Here is a 21439-nt window from a genome sequence, read left to right on the forward strand (position 1 = left end):
CTTTATATGTATTTAAGTAGGCTCATGCCCAATCTGGGCCTTGAACCACAACCTAAGATCAAGAGCTGCGTGCTCTACTGACAGAGTCAGCCAGGTACCCCAACAGCGAACATATTTTCAAATTGAGAGATTCATGAAATAGAATACAGAAGAGTTTCTCTTTGTAAAGCTACTAATAAATTCAAGAATTTTATAACTGACCATTTCATTCAAAACTTATTTCTGTGAACGGACGTCTGGTTATATCCTACGAAGCACATTCTCTGATGAAGTATACTCTTTTAAGAAGTGACCTTGAATAAACTTTATGGGAAGCAAGCCATCTTACCACTGCCAGCAGTTTCTGAGGCTTCAGATGCAGAAGAAATGTTGTCTGAAAACTTCTCTTCTGTGGTATTCACATAGCTGAGGCTGCCTCCTCCGATTCTATCTTCACTCTGCTCTATACAAGGTACTGCTGTTCCAAATGAGTATTTCCCTCCATTCAGAACAGATGACGGCTCAATTACAACAGGGCTGGCATCCTAAAAAATCATGAGGTCAGAAATTAAAAGGCACAATTTAATAATCCAAGCACTAAGCAGGTTTCGAAAATGAATCTCTGAATTATCTATCGCTTTTAATCCTCCTGTAGTTAGCTACTGCCAATTAAGAACATTTTAATCTGTAACTAAATTTCAGTTTTTTCAAAGGGGAAGAGTGTGTGTAAATAAAATTGATAAAGCAGACTGGGGACACACCACAAAAGACTCTGTGACACAAAGGGAGAGAGTGATGTATGTACGTATGTGTTTATTTTATTTAAATATCTTCTTAAAATCTTTTTAAAGATTTTATTTATTTATTTGACAGAGAGCACAAGTAGGCAAAGTGGAAGGCAAAGGGAAAGAGAGAGAGAAGCAGGCTCCCCGCTGAGCAGGGAACCCCACGGGAGCCCCACGCCGGGCTCAATCCTAGGACCCTGGGATCATGACCTGAGCTGAAGACAAGATGCTCAACTGACTGAGTCAGTTTATTATCTTCTAAAGTAAGCTCTATGCTCAACGTGGACCTTAAAAGCGTGACCCTGAGATCAAGAGTTGAATGCTCTGGGGCACCTGGGAGGCTCAGTTGTTTAGCATCTGCCTTCAGCTCAGGTCTTGACTCCAGGGTCCTGGGATCCAGCCCAGCATACGGTTTCCTACTTGGTGGGAAGCCAGCTTCTCCCTCTTCTACTCCCCCTGCTTGTGTTCCCTTTCTCGCTGTCTCTCTCTGTCAAATAAAGAAAAAATATTCGGGGTGGGGTGGGGAAAAGAAGGTCCTTCTTACTCATGGGAGGGTTAGCTTTTTTTTTTTTTAAGATTTTATTTATTTATTTGACGGACAGAGATCACAAGTAGGCAGAGAGGCAGGCAGAGAGAGAGGAAGGGAAGCAGGCTCCCTGCTGAGTAGAGCCTGAATCGGGGCTCGATCCCAAGACCCTGGGATCATGACCTGAGCCAAAGACGGAGGTTTTAATCCACTGAGCCACCCAGGTACCCCAAGGGGGTCAGCCTTTAAAAAAAAAAAAAGGGTGGGGGGCATTGCAGCCGGCTGGCCAGGTGCCTCTGACACAAACTAATTTAGGCCTTTATTCTGTCGAAAACTGAAAATTATGGAAGGTTTCTTTAAATATTTAAAAAACTAAATAATATTTATTTTTTTTATTATTACAGATTACACTGTCACTGCAAGAACTACAGAAGAATATCATAAATATGCTAAAGTTGATATTTTGGTGTGTTTCCTTTATTTTTTCATGACTGAAAACATACACATACATGTAAAAAATAAATAGTGTGAAATATATAGTTAGAACTAAGGGCAGTGCTCTGACTTACCAGCTATGTAACCTTTCAGGATAACTTTTTTTAAAATAGGCTCCACACCCAGCATGGAACCCAACAAAGGGCTTGAACACAAGACCCTCAGATCAAGACCTCAGCTGAGATCAAGAGTCAGATACTTAACTGACTCCCGATCCACCCAGGTATCCCCACAATCAGTAAATTTCTAAGCCTTGGATTCTTCATGGGTAAAAATCAGGGTAATGTTAGTATCTATCTCAGAGTTACTGTAAAGATTACTTGAGCAACACATGTAAAGTGCCTGGTGCTTAGTAAATATGAACCATCATTCTGGTTGCTATAAAACTGGTATTACATTTTAAACACAGCACAGAATTTTCTTTTTCTTTCACTTAACATTATATCCACAGGATTTTTCTGTGAAAGGCTTTCAAATGGAACAGTATAATTCATTTTTTGCTTTAATAAGTACTCCACAGAAAGGACCAGAGGCAGAAATGGAAACCTCAAACACAAGTTAGAGGGCTCCTATACTGGGGCACCCGGGTGGCTCAGTCACAGCTTTTGATGTCAGCTCAGGTCATGATCAGGCACTGTGACGGGCTCCTTGTTCAGTGGGGAGTCTACTTGAGATTCTCACTCCCCCTCTCCCCTTCCTGCACAGTCTCTCTCTCTCTCAAATAAATGTAAATCTTAAAAAAAAAAAAAAAAAGGCTCCTATAATAATTCAAGGCAAGAGATTGTAAGGTAATAAACCATAAAGATAGATCCAGAAGTAAGGAGATGGAGAGAAGAACATGGACTAAGAATATGTAAGAGGTGAAAAAATTTGACAACTAAATGTGTATAAAAAAGAGGCAAAGATAAGTCCAAGGCAGAACCTGAGGTGCTGGTGTAGATGACCAGATGGGAGTTGACACCTTTATAAGATAAAGTTTATGAGTTAATGGGATCATCTGGGAGAATGAGCTTATTTTGGGATATTCTTTTTGAGTTACCTGGGACACTTGAGTCTTGTGCTCAGGACAGAAAAAGAGGCAGAATATAAAAATTTGAAGGTCAAGAGCCTTCCTGAAGCCTAAGAACATGGTGTATGTAAAATACGGGGAGAATAATATTTATAAAATCTGTAATGTAAGAATCGAGAGTCTGAATGATGAAAGAAAAATCAAGAGATTGTACAGTACCAGAACCTGAGATGACTAGCACAGAATTATTTTCTACTAAGTTTAGTGATAGAAAAACAGAAAGATAAGACTCTAGAATGTATATCTATGAAGATCAGGATATTTGTCAATGAGAGGGTAAAGAGACTAAAGGGATTTATCAGTGAAACAAGGTCCAAAAGGCATCTGAGAAGATATACAACAGCATGGGTAGAAGAACTCAAGTGGCATTCAACAAACACGGACATGCGTTTTATAGAAAAAACTGATTGTTGAAGGCACAGCTTATAAAACAAATGACCCAACCCAAGAAAAATATCCAATTTAAAAGACAAGCTCCAAGTAACACCATAGCAATAGCACAGTGGGACCTCTAGTTTCTTCTAATGCAATTAGAACATCCCTAATTTTAGCCCAGAGAGGCACTGGATCAACATTTTATTAAATGCTTTCTCCTATATCATCTATAAACCAGGTGAATACTATCAATTTATAGATCCTTCAGAAGCCAGCTCTGAAAAAATTTCAATGCCTTTAACTGAAAGAGTGGCAAGAAGAATGAGAATAAAACCTAGGTTCCTTTCTACAAACCAATTCACTTTTGGGATTAAAAAAATTTTTTTTAAAGATTTTTATTTATTTATTTGACAGACAGAGATTACAAGTAGGCAGAGGAGATAGGCAGAGAAAGAGGAGGAAGCAGGCTCCCCATCCAGCAGAGAGCCCAATGCGGGGCTCGATCCCAGGACCCTGGGACCATGACCCGAGCCGAAGGCAGAGGCTTTAACCCACTGAGCCACCCAGGCGCCCCTGGGATTAAATTTTTCAAAATAGCAATTGTTAAAACTGCAAACAATTCAGAAGCATGTAGATTCTTTATTACAGATCCTAATGTTGGCATCTTCTGTCAATTAATATGTTTCCTAAAGTGTAGGAAAGGTACCAGATTATTTTGGGTATTAATAACTAGTTCACAGTGAAAAAGTTATTCCCTATTCAGTTCTCTCTCAATCCTCTAATTACTTCAAGGAAACGGTCCCCGTTTGGTACTGATGTGCTAATCTTTTTTTCCTAATGTGCTAATCTAATACTTGATCTGCTAATGTAACACCTGATAATTTCTCTTTTTAACAGAGAACAGACCTTAATACTATTCTTTAAAGGGCAACACTGTTTAGCTGGAATTTGATATTATATCTTATTTTCACTGAATTTATTTTTATTTTGACCTTCTATTTCTGGAGTGTGATACTGATTTTCTATTTAAGATGCTGATATAAAGTTTACTTTAAAAATACATTTATTTACATAAAAATGATAAAGTTATTTAAATAAACACATTAAGCACATAATTATATGGCAAAATATGATGGCCATAGTACACAAATGACTAAAAACTGGGAATCTACATTAAATATGGATTTGGGGCCATTAGGATTTTATTTCTTTTCAAGTAAGCTCTATGCCCAACATGGGGCCTGAACTCGTGATCTGGCAAGAGTTGCGTGTTCTACCGAATGAGCCAGCGAGGTGCCCCCCCCCATCAGTATTTTAAATTAGACTATCAACCAAAGAAGTCAAATTGTATGTACAACGAAAAAAAAAAGGACCTATGGCCAAAGAATTAGAAACGTAAACTAGGCTTGAGTAGTTTATATTATTAATCCTATGTTTGGCCTTTTGTGTGTGGATTTCATGGCAATTTCTTAAAGATAATACTGATCTTCTCAAAGATAATACTGATCTTCTCACAGCTTTTCTGATGTTGAGTCCATACCAACAGAAATGGATTTAAGTTTCAAAATTTTTAGTAAATAAGGTGACTTATTTATATTAATTCAATTTTCCCCCCTCCCCAATTATACTTTCTGATTTATTTGGTCTGGAGAGGAACAGAGGCATTTTTTTTCTCTTTTTGTAAAGGCCTTTATGTGATCCTACTATGTAGTCAAAACTGATAACCACTGCCCCAGTGAGGATTATAGGCTCATACTTTTGTTATTATAATGTGCTCCCAATGCTGAGAGTAGAGTAGTAACTGATTTCTTACTGAATGTACTACTTCCTCTGGAACTTGCTTTTTAGGAAGATTCAGATTTTTAATGAACTTTTGGGTCATTTGCTTCTTTCCTATAAAGATGGGAGTAAAACTAGTAAGATAGCCATTTTGAAAGAACAACTTAAAAAATTTAAGTCTTCTCTCAGGTTACTTCATTTATCCTCCAGAAAAATTTTTTATTTTTGCTACAAGTGTTTCTGAACTTAAATGATGTCCACATAACTATCATGTGGACTTGACAGGCAACTCTTTTTTAAAATTTATACTCATTTCTCTATTCCATTTATTTTTTTTTTATTTTTTTTTTAATTTTTTTTTTAAAGATTTTATTTATTTATTTGACAGAGAGAGATCACAAGTAGACAGAGAGGCAGGCAGAGAGAGAGAGAGAGAGGGAAGCAGGCTCCCTGCCGAGCAGAGAGCCTGATGCGGGACTCGATCCCAGGACCCTGAGATCATGACCTGAGCCGAAGGCAGTGGCTTAACCCACTGAGCCACCCAGGCGCCCCATCTATTCCATTTATTTTAAGTTTGTTTATGCACTATAACTCACTTTTTAAAAATATGCAGTAACTGGGGCGCCTGGGTGGCTCAGTGGGTTGAGCCTCTGCCTTCGGCTTGGGTCGTGATCTTGGGGTCCTGGGATCGAGCCCCACATCAGGCTCTCTGCTCCGCGGGGAGCCTGCTTCCCCCTCTCTCTCTGCCTGCCTCTCTGCCTACTTGTGATCTCTGTCAAATAAATAAATAAAATCTTTAAAAAAAATAAAAATAAATAAAAATATGTAGTAATATACTTTGAAGAAGACTGGGTCTCCTTTAATTATATTTGAGAAAAAAAATTCCTTTAAGCTTTCCTCTGAGTTTGACATTTAGCAGAATTTCAAAGAGAAACATTTGGAATTGTATTTTAAATCTTTAAAAAAGATTTATTTATTTATTTGAGAGAGAGAGAGAGAACGAGAGAGCTGCACAAGCAGGGGAGAAGGAAAGGAGCAGAGGGAGACGGAGAAGCAGACTCTAGCTGAGCAGGGAGTCCAACTCGCTTGATCCCAGGACCCTGGATTATGACTTGAGCTGAGGGCAGACACTTAACCTAAGACTGAGCCACTCAGGCCCCCAAGGTTTGGAAATCTTATATATAGCTTATATTTCTAAAGAAAACTTACATGAAACTTTTTTTTTTAAGATTTTATTTATTTATTTGACAGAGAGGTCCCAAGTAGGCAGAGAGGCAGGCAGAGAGAGAGGGGGAAGCAGGCTCCCTGCTAAGCAGAGAGCCCAATACAGGGCTCCAATCCCAGGACCCTGAGATCATGACCAGAGCCGAAGGTAGAGGCTTAACCCACTGAGCCACCCAGGTACCCCTACATGAAACTATTTTTATTTCTTATTCTGAAAAGCTTAGTCCTTAGGATGAAATCTATAGATATCATTGGTAAGAAAATGGGGTGATAAAAATATTACCAGGCATTAAATCTGTTAAGTTTTATAATAATTCAGCAACAGAATAATTGTAATAGCGTATCAGAGACTGCAATCTTTGTCACCAGCGACTGCACACTATACCATATGCTTTTAACATGGTGCAGTGAATGATACCCTTTTTAGATAGAGAATAAAGGCTTTTCTTCACTTATTTTCCAATGTTCCAACTAGAATGGTCTATCTTCTCATTGTCTGGCTTCTTTTTCTATTCTAGGAATCTACTGCTCTCAGTGTTGGGCAGTGTCTGAAACTGCCCCCATTACTCAGGTTCTTTCTTCCTCCCCCTTCTCTGTCCTATTATTCAGGTCATTGCTTCCACCCTTGTCTTTCAGTGAAATTGTCAACATTTTCAGTTGACTAATCTTATGACTACTTTCCTTCTACATCTTAAACAAATCAATAATGGTCATATACATAGTCACTGGCTCTGAGTGTTATTTCCAGTTGCTCTGGGAAAATTTTTCCCCTTAAATGTCAAAGGGTCTTGTTTTGTTTTTACTGACTTCCAGCTCTGGAACTCTTAGCAACTACCCTGTGTTTCTCTAGGTAGATAAAGTTTCACCAATGGTGAAAAACTTCATCCTCCTCTGAGCTCTGAGTCACTGACTCCCAAAAGGGATATGTGGCACTTTAATATAAGATAATTCTACTTTGAGCATGTCATGATTTCTTTTGAGTTGTGTCAGTGTTTAATGATATTCCAAAATAAGGGTCAGGATTCACTTTCTTCTCTATCAATGATGATGCTACTTTTTTCTATACATATGTATACTACAACTATTAATGAACCTAACTACTAGTTATGCCAATTTTATATTTCATTAGTCTGCAATGCTGGTTTTTAAAAAATGGAAGGTAGTATGGAGTGATGGAAAAAGTACTAAGATAGGAGTCAAGAGACCTGAAACTCTAGAAAATCTAGATCAGGAATAAAATAATTGCCCAATACAACTTTGTGCAATTACAAAACCCAAAGGGCCCTCAGAAGCTTTGCAAGTTTAGAAAAGAGAAGTGCTTAAAGTGCTTTCTAACTCCAAAGTCACATACCAACCAATAATACATAATGAATAGTAAAATCTGTACATGAGTAGTAAGAGCTGCTCTCTCAGCTCTCAAACAGGAGGGAAGGCAAGAATATATATTACAATGATGACAGAAAAGATTTCACCATTTCTCCCAGTTTACATTTGTGCAAAAGGAGATTTCACACAGTAGAAAAAAAACTTTGGCTCCATAAAGAACAGATCCTATGAGCAGATCCAAAATTCAAACTCAAGTCAATCATTCATATCTGAGGCAAGACACTTCTGAGAAAGGATTGCTTATTTTTCCTGTTCCCTTAGTCTCCTTCTATTTAGACATGCTGCTGTCTGAAAGATACAGTCTGCCCTCATAGACAATTAGTAATCCACATCAACAAATACGCCATTTTATGAAGAGACATTAAATAAAGCTAACGGATTTCTTATTAGGTGGGCAGACTAAGCCCAGAGGAAATTATCCAACACACTGGAAATATCGATTATTTTTCTTAAACAAAGCATTTGCCAAAATTGCCATATATACTGGAAAGGCAAATATAAATCACTAATTACTACTGCTACTGTTGCTGAAACCACTGCTAGTATTACTACCATTACTTCCTCTAACTTTACATTGGGTCCTACCTGCCAGGCATGGGGCTGAGTGCTTCACCTATGTTAATTCATTTAATTCTCTGTAACAACCCTATTGAAATAGGCATCATTATTAACCCTGTTGTTTGTATGAGAAAACTGAGGCACAGAAAGGGTAAGTAACTTGTTCAAGGTTATACCACAAGTAGCAGGACCAGGAGGACCCTAACACATGGGTCACTACTATTATCCTATAAAAGGATAATAGCTCACTACTATTATCCTGTACTGTTTTCTCAGACTATTAGCTAATACTGAGTACTTACTATGTGCCAGACACTGATCTAAAATGTTTAACATGTATCAACTCCTTTAATCTTCATAACATCCTGTCATGGAGGTAACTGTTCTTTAATGTCATTTTACAGACAGCCAGAATGTCACTTTTTAAAAAGGTGATTTGCATTTTATTTATTTAGTGCATTTATTTATTTTTAAAAAAAGATTTTATTTATTTGAGAGCGAGAGCACATGAGCAGGGCAGAGGGAGAAGGAGAAGCAGATGCCCTGCTGAGCTGGGAGCCCGACAAGGGGCTTGAGAGTCAGATACTTAACTGACTGAGCTACCCAGATGCCCCTGACCAACTTCATTTTAGAGTAAACTTTAAAAGTCTGCATTTGACAGACACATACTGGACAGTAATACAGAATGCCGCAGTGGATAGAATACAACCCTTAAGTGTAATTTCCCCCTCCACATCTTTCTCTTGCAACCCTCCACTAATTCTTTTAATGCACAGAAGGGTTACACAGGTGAGAGCAAATCAGGTTTGTGTTCTCATCAGTGCACTTCTGTTTATAAGGGATGTGCTGCTACGAACAAGACCATGTTCCTACAGAAACAAAAAGTAATACTTCAAAACACAAAATGAGGTATCACTTTGAGTCCGCAGCCAGTAAAACATTAATAACCATTCATTTCAAGGCCAATCTAAGAACATAAAGGACAAAAAACATTTCAACATAGACTGTGATGCTTTACCCCATGTTTTCATTCTCTACTTACAATAACCATCATTATCTACCTACAGGGTTTGAAGTCATTTGCCTACTTTTCTACTCCTTCAACAACATTGATTAATGTATTTTATATGTGAAAACACAGTGTTAACCCTGCAAACCAGAAAAAGAATCAGGTGTAATAATTAAGTAGATAATATAAACAATCTACCAATATTGTGATTAAAAAGTAAGGATAGAAAAGGACATAGAGAAAAAAAAATAAAAGTCAAAAAACCAGGTTAGTGATTATTTGGTAACTAACAATGAGTCTACATACCAACTGGCTCTCCAAGTATGGAGAAATTGGATTCCTGGAATTATTCTGAGTCTTTTAATTCTAAAGAAAAATCCATTCCATTTTAAGTACGATGAGAATATTCACTAATGACAGTTTCTCTTTGAACTCTTTATTTGGAACAATGGCAGATTCTCAATTAGAAACTGAGTTCTAATGTTAGTCCTGAAATTAACTTTTTAAATAGAAAATCAGCACTTCTTACCCAAGAGTCTTCAACATTTTGATGAAAAAGGTGAACAAATGAAGGATAATGTAAATGATGTGGTTGAGACACCACTGGCTTAAAAGTCAATCCTTAGGTTTGATCCCAGAACTCTACCCTGTATTTAGGTTACCTTTAATCTCAGCCTCAGGTTCATCACAGGTAAAATATGTTAATACCACCTTCCTCCCAGAGATACTGTGAAGATCAATTGAGATACACAAGGTGCATATGCATGCACCCCCATGTCCACTGTTACCTTCCTTGCAGAGCTGTTGCAAGGGAGGAAATTTGTGTGGAAGTGTAAGAACAGAGCTTGGTCTGTGGAAGTATCACATAGGTATTCGTTTCCTTCCCCTTCAAATCCTTATCTACACCAAAGCATTTTATTACTGGCCAATAGTCACACAAAGTCTGATGGAGCTGAAAATCCTATGTAATATGTAGATAAAGGGGAATCATACTCACATATTTCACATATTCTTTCCACTGCTGCCACCACTGCATGGAGATGATAAACCAGTTGTGTCCTGGTTGCAGACCATACCTGCTCTCTCGTTCTAACCACCCTCTGTATATACAAAAGAAATTCAGTACATCAAATGGCATATGAAACAGATGACCACACACACATCCAGAAATTATTAGAAATTTTTACAAAGTAAAAACATGACATGGATATACTACAGAGACTGCCATAGTTTCAATTAGTAAAACACTGTTAAGTCCATTTCAGGAGTCATAACAACACTATCAAGCTCCATACTCGATGTTTTTAAAAATAGTTTTATTGAGGAATAATTTACATAACATAAAATTTAACTGAATTAAGAGTATAACTCAATGATTGTGGTAAATTTATAGACATGTACAACTATCACCACAATCCAACAATCCAATTCTAGAACATTTCCATTACCCCCAAAAGCTATCCTGTGTCCACTTTAGTCAATTCATGTTACACTCTCAGCCCAGGAAACCACTAGTCTATTTTCTGTTTCTTACAAATTTCCCTTTTCTGAACATTTCATATAAATGGAGTAATAGAACACATGGTCTTTTACATCTGGCCTCTTTGACTTACCATGCTTTTGAGGTTCATCTACATTTTAGCAGATATCATTATTTTGTGTTTTGTTATTCCATTCCAAACGCTATTTTTTAAAAAGATTTATTCATAGAGAGCGAGTGAGCGAGCACGAGTTGGGGGAGGGGCAGAAGGAGAGGTAGAGAGAGAATCTCAAGCAGACTCCCCACTGAGCACACAGCCTGACACAGGGCTCAATCCTAGGACCATGAGATCATGACTGGAGCCAAAATCAAGAGTTGCCTGGCTGCTTCACTGACTGAGCCCCCCAAATACTATTTATAATGCATCCCACAGGTATGTATACACCACATTTTGTTTATCCATCTAACATCTGATAATTTGAAATTGATAAGCTATTGTCCAAAGTGGTTGCACCATTTAACATTTCTATCAGTAATTTATAATGGTTCTAGTTTTTTCACATTCTTGGCAACGTGTTTTACCATCTATCTTTTCTATCTTAAATATCCAAGTGGGTATGAAGTTGCATCACATTGTGATTTAAAAAACAGTTTTTACAGAGGAGAAATTCATAACATAAAGTGGTGGTTGTATATTTTGAATGAACCAATGCCACTGAATTGTATGCTTGAAAATAGTCACTTCCATGTTATGTGCATTTCTCCAAAACATTCTCATACATCCCAATTAAACAGTTATACATTAGGCAGTTATCTCCTATTACTACCTTTCCCCGGCCTTTGATAATCACCTTTCTACATCTATTCATTTACCTATTCTGGATATTTCATATAAATGGAATCCTTCAATATGTGACCTTTTGTATTTGGCCTCTTTCACTTGTGAGGTTCATCCCTGTTGCTGCATGCATGAGTACATGTACCATTCCTTTGTAAGGCTGAATAATATTCCATAGTATGGATATACGACATTTTGTTTATCCATTCATCCACTGATGGCTGTGTGGACTATTTCTACTTACTGGCTAATGTGTATAGTGCTGCTATGAACATCTGTGTACAAGCATTTGAGTTCCTGTTTTCAATGTCTGAGGTATATACCTAGAAGTGGAATTGCCAGGTTACATGGTGATCCTGTTGAGGAACTACCATATTTTTTGCAGAGCAGTTACACCATTTTACATTTCTTTTTTTTTTTTTTAAGATTTTTTAATTTATTTATATGATAGACAGAGATCACAAGTAGGCAGAGAGCATGCAGAGGGGGAGGGGAAGGCAGGCTCCCCGCTGAGCAGAGAGCCTGATGCAAGGCTCGATCCCAGGACCCTGAAACCATGACCCGAGCCGAAGGCAGAGGCCCAACTCACTGAACCACCCAGGCGCCCCCAATTTTACATTTCTACCAGTGATGTATCAGGGCCCCGATTTCTCCATATCCTCACAAATTTTATTTTCCGTTTTAAAAATTGTAAACATCTTAGTAAATGCGAAGTAGAAACATTGTGGTTTTGAGTTGCATTTCCTTAATGACTAATGATTTTGAGCATCTTTTTATGTGCCTGATGACCAACTGTCTGTCATATCTACAGAAGTGTGTATTCAAGTCCCTTACCCAATTTTTAGTCGAGTTTTCTTTTTGTTGGTGAGCTGTAGGAGTTCTGGATATATTCTAGTTACTTGATCTTTGGCAGATCTATGATTTACAGATACTATCTCCCATTTTGCAAGTTATCTTTTCACTTTCCTGACAACGTGTTTTGATAAAACTTTAATGAAGCTTTAATGAAGACAAATTTATCTTTTTTTCTTCGGTTGCTTATGCTTTTAGTGTCACATATAAGAATTTAACTTAAAATCCAAATCACTCTTGAAAAAATCTTTTTCCCGGATATAGAATAAAAGTACCATTCCGCTCACTTCTGGATTCCGAGATTTCTGATGAGAAACCTGCTGTTAATCTTATTGAGGATCTATTGCGTGTGTAGCTTTTCTTTTGCTGCTTTTTAAAATTTTCTGTCCCCAGGCTTCTGACCATCTGATTATAATGTGTCTTGGTGTGAATCACTTACAGTTTTATCCTTCTTGGAGTTCAGTGAGCTTTCTAAATGTTTAGGTTCACATCTTTTGTCAAATTTGAGGAGTCTGGCGCCATTATTTCTTCAAATATTCTGTCCCTTTCCCTCCTCTTCTTCTGGGATTCCTATCATGTGTATGCTGGTAAGGCTGCTGCTATTTCACAAGTCCAGGAAGCGCTGTTCATTTCCCTTCGTTCTTTCTTCTTCTTCTTCTTTTTTTTTTTTTTTTAAGATTTTATTTATTTATTTGACAGAGAGAGATCACAAGTAGGCAGAGAGGCAGGCAGAGAGAGAGGAAGGGAAGCAGTCTCCCTGCTGAGCAGAGAGCCCGATGTGGGACTCGATCCCAGACCCTGAGATCATGACCTGAGCTGAAGGCAGCGGCTTAACCCACTGAGCCACCCAGGCGCCCCCGTTCTTTCTTCTTTCTATACCTCAGTCTCAATAGCTTCAATTGACCTATCTTTAGATTTTTAACTTCTCTCAGCCAAACTTTGTAATCCTCAATGTATAACAACAGGGGAAAAAAACATTTCTAGCTTGCAGGCTGCATCAAATCCGGCAACAGACCAAAGTTGGTCAGTGGGCCATAGTATAATAATCCGTGGCTTAACACATACTTGGTCCTACACAATATTCCATGTGTACTTGAATATGTACTCTGTTGTTGCTGGGGGGTGTTCTGCTGCTGTAGACACATGTATTTACAATTTTTATATCTTCCTGATGAATTAAAACTTCTATCATTATAAAATGTCTGCCTGTAATAATAATTCTTTGCCTAAAAACCATTTTTTTCCTAATGTTGGTATATCTACTCCAGCTCTCTTACTGTTACTATGTGCCTTGTTGTATCTATTCCATCATTTTACTTTCGATCTATTTGTGTCTTTGAATCTCAAGTATTTTTTTTTTTTAAGATTTCTTAAAAAATTTATTTATTTGACAGAGAGAGATCACAAGAAGGCAGAATCAGGCAGAGAGAGAGGGAAGCAGGCTCCCTGTTGAGCAGAGAGCCAGATGCGGGGCTCGATTCCAGGACCCTGGGATCATGACCTGAGCCAAAGGCAGAGGCTTTAACCCACTGAGCCACCCAGGCGCCCCTCAAGTATTTGGATTAAAAATTAAAAAAGCTTTGATAACTCTTTAACCCATTTATATTTAAGGTAATTATTGATACAGATTTGTGCCTACCCTTTTGTTGCTTGTTCTCTATTTATCTCAAGTGTATTTGTTTTTCTATTCCTCTTTTACTTTCCTTTTGTGTTAAGTAGTTGTTTTCTACTGTATCATTTTTAAATTTTTTTTTTTTTAAAGAAACTGTATTTGGGATTATTTTCTTACTGGTTGCTCTAGAGGTATAAAATAAACCTTAACACATGCTACTTCAGGTTAATACTAATTTATGCCAGTAAATTATAGAAGCTGCTCAAATACAGCTCTACTTCTTATTCTTTCAGTTGTATTGTCATGCATATGACATCTTTTTTTGCTGGAAGAACAGCATAGCTTTTAAATTATTATCTTACAATTTTGCATTTTATTTTTTTAAAGATTTTATTTATTTGTTTGACAGAGAGAGAGAGATCACAAGTAGGCAGAGAGGCAGGCGGGGGGGGGGGAGCGGGTTCCCTGCTGAGCAGAGAGCTTGATGCAGGGCTCGATCCCAGCACCCTGAGATCATGACCTGAGCCAAAGGCAGAGGCCCAACCCACTGAGCCACCCAGGCGCCCCACGATTTTATTTTAAATCATTAAAAGGATGAAACAGAAAAATGTATTTATACTGTCTAATTTTTAAGTATGTAATTATGCTTATTGGTGCTTTGTATTTCTTTGTGTAGTTCAAATTATTGTCTGGGGTCACTTTGTTTTAGCATGAAGAAGTTCCTTCAGTATTTTAATCCTTCAGTATTTAAGTGTTTACTACCAAGAGTGTTTATATGAGAATGTTTTCAAATTACCTTAATTTCTGAAGGATAGGTCTGCTGGATAAAGAATTTTAGGTTGACAGTTTTTTCCCCTTCAGCACTCTGAATGTCATCCCACTGCCTACTGACCTCCATCATTTCTATAAAAAAATGGTCAGCCGTTAATCTTACTGGGGTTGCCTTCTACAAGAAGGAGTCATTTTCCTCTTCCAACTTTTAGGATCTTCTCTTTGCAGCTTTGAACAGTTTGTGGTATGTTTAGATGTAGATCTCTGTTTTTAACCTCTCTGCAGTTCATTAAGCTTCTTGGATTAACAATTTAAAGCAATTTTAGGAGGTTTGGCCATCATGTTATCAAATATCTTTTTCTGTACCTTTTTCTCCTCCTTTTGGGACTTCCACATATCTCGGGTTCCATTCATTTTTATTTATTTTTTCTGTTCTTCATATTGGAAAAGTCTATTTAACTCTATTCTATTTTGCTGTTATTTCTCTGTGGCTCCAATCTGTTGCTGAGTCACTGTGGTGAATTTTCGTTTACTCTAATTTTCAACTCCAGAATTTCCATTTAGTTCACTTAAAAAAATTTCTATCTCCATTGATATTTTATATTTGGTTAGTTATTGTCATTATAACTTCCTTTAATTCTTTAAACAAAGCTTCCTTTAGCAGTGAAAACATTTATAATACTGCTTCAAAGTCTTTTGTGTCCTTTCTGTGTCCTAAATCAACCATTTGGGGCTACCTCTATTAACTAGTGTCCCCACCACCACCACCACGGGTCACATTTTTCCTATTTTGTTGCGTGTTTCATCATCTTCCATTCCTAAGAATTGGACATATTTGATAATATATTTCACCAACTCTGGATTCTGACCCTGCCTGTGTGTTTTGCCTTGTGACATCCTGGACTAACTCTATAGAGTCTCCTTCCCCTGCAGTGTGAGGTTGTTCCATTTTCTTCATTAGTATTTCTTACATTTAAGTTTGGTTTCCTTGGGGAGAGCAATACTTACTGGTCGGCCAATAACTGGTGAGGTGCTGTGCTGAAACATCTTGAGCCAGTGACATTTGCACCTTTTTCTTGATGTATCAGTTCAGTTTGGGAAATGATGCAAAGTTCAGGCAGGTTACAAACCTTTCTTGGTTTTTATTTTCTGCATGAGCTAGGCCCTACATTCCATCAGGAATGAATAGATAGCTAAGACCCTCCTTGGTTTCTGCTGAGCTTGCACACAGCCTTGGATATATGAGCAGCCCTACAGATCATCTGGGACATGGGGAAGTTTATTGTTTATCAATACACACTCTGGTTGTCTTGTTCTCTGGATCTCTTTGTTAAAATTCTGACTGGTCTCTCAGTTTGTTGCTTTCCTTAACCAGTATCTCAAACCCAAGCTAATGATGTTCCTTGACTATTTGCCACCATGATCACTATTTTTTTGTTTGTTTGCTACAATTCTCTTAGGCGGGCATTCATCCCTGCTCTAATCCAAATCAAGTCAGCCCTGTCACACATGCCTTGGTAAAACTATCATGTAGGAGGGAATGGGACCAGCCCTAGGTAAAATTACTATGGATTCCCATTTTTCTTACCAAGGTTTAGTAGTTTTTCTTGAATAAATGCTTCCCAACTTGTTAAATACCTTTGCTCAGTTTCCAGAGTCCTAAAATAGTTGGCTGACAATTTTATACAGTGTTATATTTTGTCTAGTTGCTTTTCGGGAGGAGATATGCTGAGATCTTCACTCAGCCACTGCAGAAATCATGACACTAATTTTGCAACAAATTACTGACTCTTTAAGTTACAAATATTTCTTTCACCTCACTACTTGTATACCAACCTGATTCATCTTTAAAAAATCATCCTAAAAATTCAGATGAATTTTTAACAGTGAAAATGGAGGTAAAATAAAACAAAATTCAAAAAGTCACAAATGAAATTAACCAATTTGGAATCTAGAATTTAAGATTCAGATTTTTTGAAAAATAAAGATTACAGAACACAGACCACTTGTGTTTTCAATGAAAAAGATTCTAGACTTGATTCTGCCACTTCCATCCAATTTTTGGTAAGTTCCTCAACCTTTGTGAATCTCAGTTTCCTCTTTTATAAAATGGGATGGTGACACTAATTTAATGCAGTTATATTCTAAGGAACAGATGAAATAATGCAAGTAGTATAAAGTTCTATAAAAACATGAGATTAAAAAAAAAACAAAAAATGAGATTATACCAACATTTTATTTTTAAATAGGGATGCTATGAGCATTTGCAAAATAATTAAGCCAAGAAATATATATACTGTGCTATATAGCATTCCTTTAAAAAAATTTTTTTTGGTAAAGATTTTTATTTATGTCAGAGAGAGAGCACATGGGAGAGAAAGAACACAAGCAGGGGGAATGGCAGGCAGAGGAAGAAGCAGGCCACCTGCCAAGCAAGGAGACCAATGCGGGACTTGATTTGAGGACCCTGGGATCATGACCTGAGCCAAAGGCAGATCCTTGATGGACAGAGCCACTCAGGCGTCCCTCGTTCTTTTTTTTAAATCAACATTTCTTTTCTTTCTTTTTTAAGTTTTTATTTTAATTCCAGTTAGTTACCATACAGAGTTATATCAAGTTCCAGGTGTACAATATAGTGATTCAACAATTCCATACATCACCTGGTGCTTATCTCGATAGCATTCTTAGTATGTATGGTAAGTCATGCTGACTTCAGAAGGTATTAGTATGTGATTAAATTAGATTGCAATAGTTAAGGAAAAAAAAGCTACTGCAGCTACGTAAAAGCCTTTCAGTATTTCTCTGCAGTATCTCACTTGTACACTTAAATGTATTTTAAAATTTTATTTTATGATAGCTAAAAATCAGACAAAAATCAAGACAACATTGTCAACATATGAATACCATAAACAAGAATGAATCTTCTGAGCATGAAAATTAAAAACACAACATGAGACTAGTGTTTTTATGAAAACAACATTTTAAAAAACGGATTTTGCTTAACGTTCTTTAAAAGAAAGGACCATTTTAAAAAAGAATCCTTATAAAAAGTTGGAAAATATATTTTGCTACTTCAATTCATCTGAACATCAACTGGTATTCTTCACATAATCCTGTTTTCAGGTATTCCAAACAACTCTATTTCAGTAAACTCTTTTACCAAGCAGTCTCACACCAGATAAAACTACTGAAAAATTTGTATACACACTACTTTTAAGAATAAGTGATAAACTATGTATTGAATTTATTACTTTTAAAAGCGAAGTTTACACCTGGGTGGCTCAGTGGGTTAAAGCCTCTGCCTTCAGCCCAGCTCATGATCTCAGGGTCCTGGGATCAAGCCCCGCATCGGGCTCTCTGCTCGGCAGGGAGCCTGCTTCTCTGCCTGCCTCTCTGCCTACCTGTCATCTCTGTCTGTCAAATAAATAAATAAAATCTTTAAAAATAAATAAATAAATAAATAAAAGCGAAGTTTAGTAGAGATTCAGTTCTGTTTCTGAAACTTTCTACTCAAATGTATAGTATAATGGTAACACTCAAGCAATGAAGGATACTTGATTTATTAAAAATTGAATCACAATTGGGGAGGGTATGTGCTATGAAATGTATAAGCCTGATGATTCACAGGTCTGTACCCCTGGGGCAAATAATACACTATATGTTTAAAAAAAAAAAAAAAAAAAGAACAGGATAAAAAACTGAATTACAACCGTAAAAACATGCAGGCCTATTAACCAAGATATTTCACCTCAAGTAAGTTTACCTAAATACATACCTAACCAAAGGCATACAGCCTTTATTACTAAATTATACTGAAGAAAAATAGAGATTAAAAATAGGGGATGAATAAGGCCTACCAGCTAGTCATTTAAATTATAAGGGGCTTTATTGATATGTAAAAGTATCATCTGTTATGATCTGCAGTGAAAATGGAAGCCAAAAATAAAACAATATTTTGAAGGATTCTCATTAAAAAAATTATAAATTCCATCAATGGCATATACACGTAGGTATATGAATATAAAAGTGTCAACAGTGCAACCATCAACAAATGAAAAGTCAATCTATGGAATGGGAGGAAATATTTGCAAACCACAGCTCTGATAAAGAATTATATCCAAAAAATATATATAGGAAGTTCATATCACTTAATAGCAAAAAAATAATAACAATCACCAGTTAAAAATAACCAAGAACCTGAACATTTTTCTAAAAAAAGACATACTAATGGCTAACACCTACATGAAAAGATATTTAACATCACTAATCACCAGAGAAATACAAATCAAAACCACAACGAGGTACCACTTCACACCTGTCAGGATGGTTATTATCAAAAAGACAAGAGATAATATACACTGGCAGAGATATATAGAGAAAAGAATCCTTGTACACTGCTGATGGGACTGGAATAAACTCGAACAGCTACTATAAAAAGCATGTTTCATGTGAGATTAAAAAAAGAACTACCATATAACCCAGCAATCCCACTTCTGGGTATATAACCAAAGGAAACAAAATGATTTTCTTGAAGATGATAGCTTTACTTCCATATTCTTTGCAGCATTATTCACGAAAGTCAAGGTATGAAAACAACCTAAGTGTCCAACAATGAATGAATGGATAAACAAAATGTGGTATGTATATACAATGGACTATTACCTAGTCTTAAGAAGGAAATCCTGTCATTTGCAGCAACATGGATGAGAATGGAAGGCATTATACTAAGTGAAATAAGCCAAAGACAGACAAATATTGCAAGGATAGCACTTGTATGTAGAATCTTAAAAAAAAAAAAAAAAAAAAAAAAAAGTCAAATTCAGAAACAAAAAGTAGAAAAGCAGTTGCTGGGAGTTGGTGGAACAGAGAAAGGGTGATAAAAGTGTAAAAAATTTTACGATATGATGAATCAAGTCTGCAGATGTAACGTATAACATGATCAGAGCTGATAACACTATAATGTATAACTGAGAGTACAACTTAAATGTTCTGGCACACACACAAAAGTATGTGAGGCACTAGTGATGGATGTGTTAATTCAATGAAGGAAATCCTTTCACAATGCATACACATATCAAATCGCACTGCACACTTTAAATAACTTAAAATTTCAGATGTCAATGATACCTCAATAAAGCCGAAAAAAAATGCCAACAGCAATTACCTTAAATACAGAGATGATGGGTATTTTTTTGCTTCTTTTTGTTTAGCTCTACTTTATAATCTTTACACAATAAACAAGAATTACTCTGTAGTAAGGACAATTTGCTACCTTTCTCATGTCTTATTTCAAAAAATTAAATTCAGTACTCAATGCAATTTTAATGTTAAAGAGAATCTGATTTCTAAATTAATTCAATCCCTTGGTTAGGAAATTACTTTAACAAAAATATTTCAGTATGAAATTAATCAGGAGAAATAAGATGTCACTGTAATGACTGTATTAAAGGGGGACACGCTGTTATGTATTAACAATATATTTCAGGTGTCAAAAATTTCAACTATGTAATGAAAAATACACTACAAACTTACCTAATAATTTGTCCTTCTTCTTCTGGAGTAGCTGGTCTTAGCCCCAGAACTATGTGACATACCTAGAGAAAAAAGTGGTAAATCAAACTTCACTGACTGATGGCAATGACTGGACTGTGTAATCTCACATTCTCTGCATGAGTTCCACTTTGTAGATGGGAATCTGAATTAGCCATAGCTTTCAAATGATGAATTATCAATGATTCACTTGGGCAACTCTGAGCTTTAAACTTTAGCTGTTGTTTTTTTTGTTTTGTTTTGTTTTTAAACAAACTGTTTCAGTAGAGGCCAATTTCCAAATCTCTGTATGAGACAGGAGAGGGAGGGAGGGAGAGAGGGAGAGAGACAAAGAATAACGAAAAGAACCATGCAGAAAATATTATTTTCATTCCTGAAATCTGAAGAGCACATCATGGCACATGACGAGAAAGGTGAGGGGGATGAAGAGAATACAGGAGGGAGAAGATATGGGTGGCATTTTAGTTTAAACAGTTCAAAGAGAGAAATTATTGCCACTAATGCTAAATATGCTTTTTAAGGCTCATTTCATCCTCAATTTATTTGCCTTCTTTAAGTATCATCACAAAAGATATAATTTTTTCCAACATTTTCTCATGAAAAATTTCAAAAATACAGAAAACTTTAAAGAATTTTATACTGAAAACAACATATCCATTAACTAGATTTGACATCAACATTTTATTATACTTGCATCTATCTATCCCTTAATTCACCCAGCAATCCATCTTAATTTTGGATGCATTTCAAAGTAAATTATAGACATTAGTACAACTTTTTAATATATTTTTTTTATTTTATTTATTTGACAGACAGAGATCACAAGTAGGCAGAGAGACAGGCAGAGAGAGAGAGGGAAGCAGGCTCCCTGCCGAGCAAAGAGCCTGATGTGGGGGGGGCTCGATCCCAGAACTCTGGGATCATGACCTGAGCTGAAGGCAGAGGCCTTAACCCACTGAGCCACCCAGGTGCCCCATTACAACTTTTTATAAATACATCAGCTTGGCTAACATTAACCAGAAAGTTCAATATCTATTCACAGTTTTGTTTACCTTTTGAGGTAACATTTACATAACAACAAAATCCACAAATTGGGTTTTTGAGACTCATCTATGTAGCAGCTGTTCATTTTTACTGCTGAGTAGTATTTC

At 36.6% G+C, this 21439-nt stretch overlaps 1 protein-coding gene across 2 annotated transcripts in view; it reads right to left on the reverse strand.

Annotated features, from left to right (window-relative positions):
* Positions 1-21439, reverse strand: part of LOC111151464 (ubiquitin specific peptidase 32) — a 219688-nt gene that overhangs the window by 42567 nt on the left and 155682 nt on the right. For both annotated transcript variants that reach the window (XM_022509471.1, XM_022509470.1), the window contains exons 11-13: positions 20271-20332; positions 10183-10285; positions 329-524 (exon numbers count right to left, since the gene is read on the reverse strand). In XM_022509471.1, coding sequence (XP_022365179.1) covers positions 329-524; positions 10183-10285; positions 20271-20332 — 361 coding nt within the window. The remainder of the gene's footprint in view (positions 1-328; positions 525-10182; positions 10286-20270; positions 20333-21439) is intronic.

Source organism: Enhydra lutris, unplaced genomic scaffold (assembly GCF_002288905.1).
Source record: "Enhydra lutris kenyoni isolate GAN:26980312 unplaced genomic scaffold, ASM228890v2 scaffoldscaffold26, whole genome shotgun sequence".
NCBI lineage: Eukaryota > Metazoa > Chordata > Mammalia > Carnivora > Mustelidae > Enhydra > Enhydra lutris.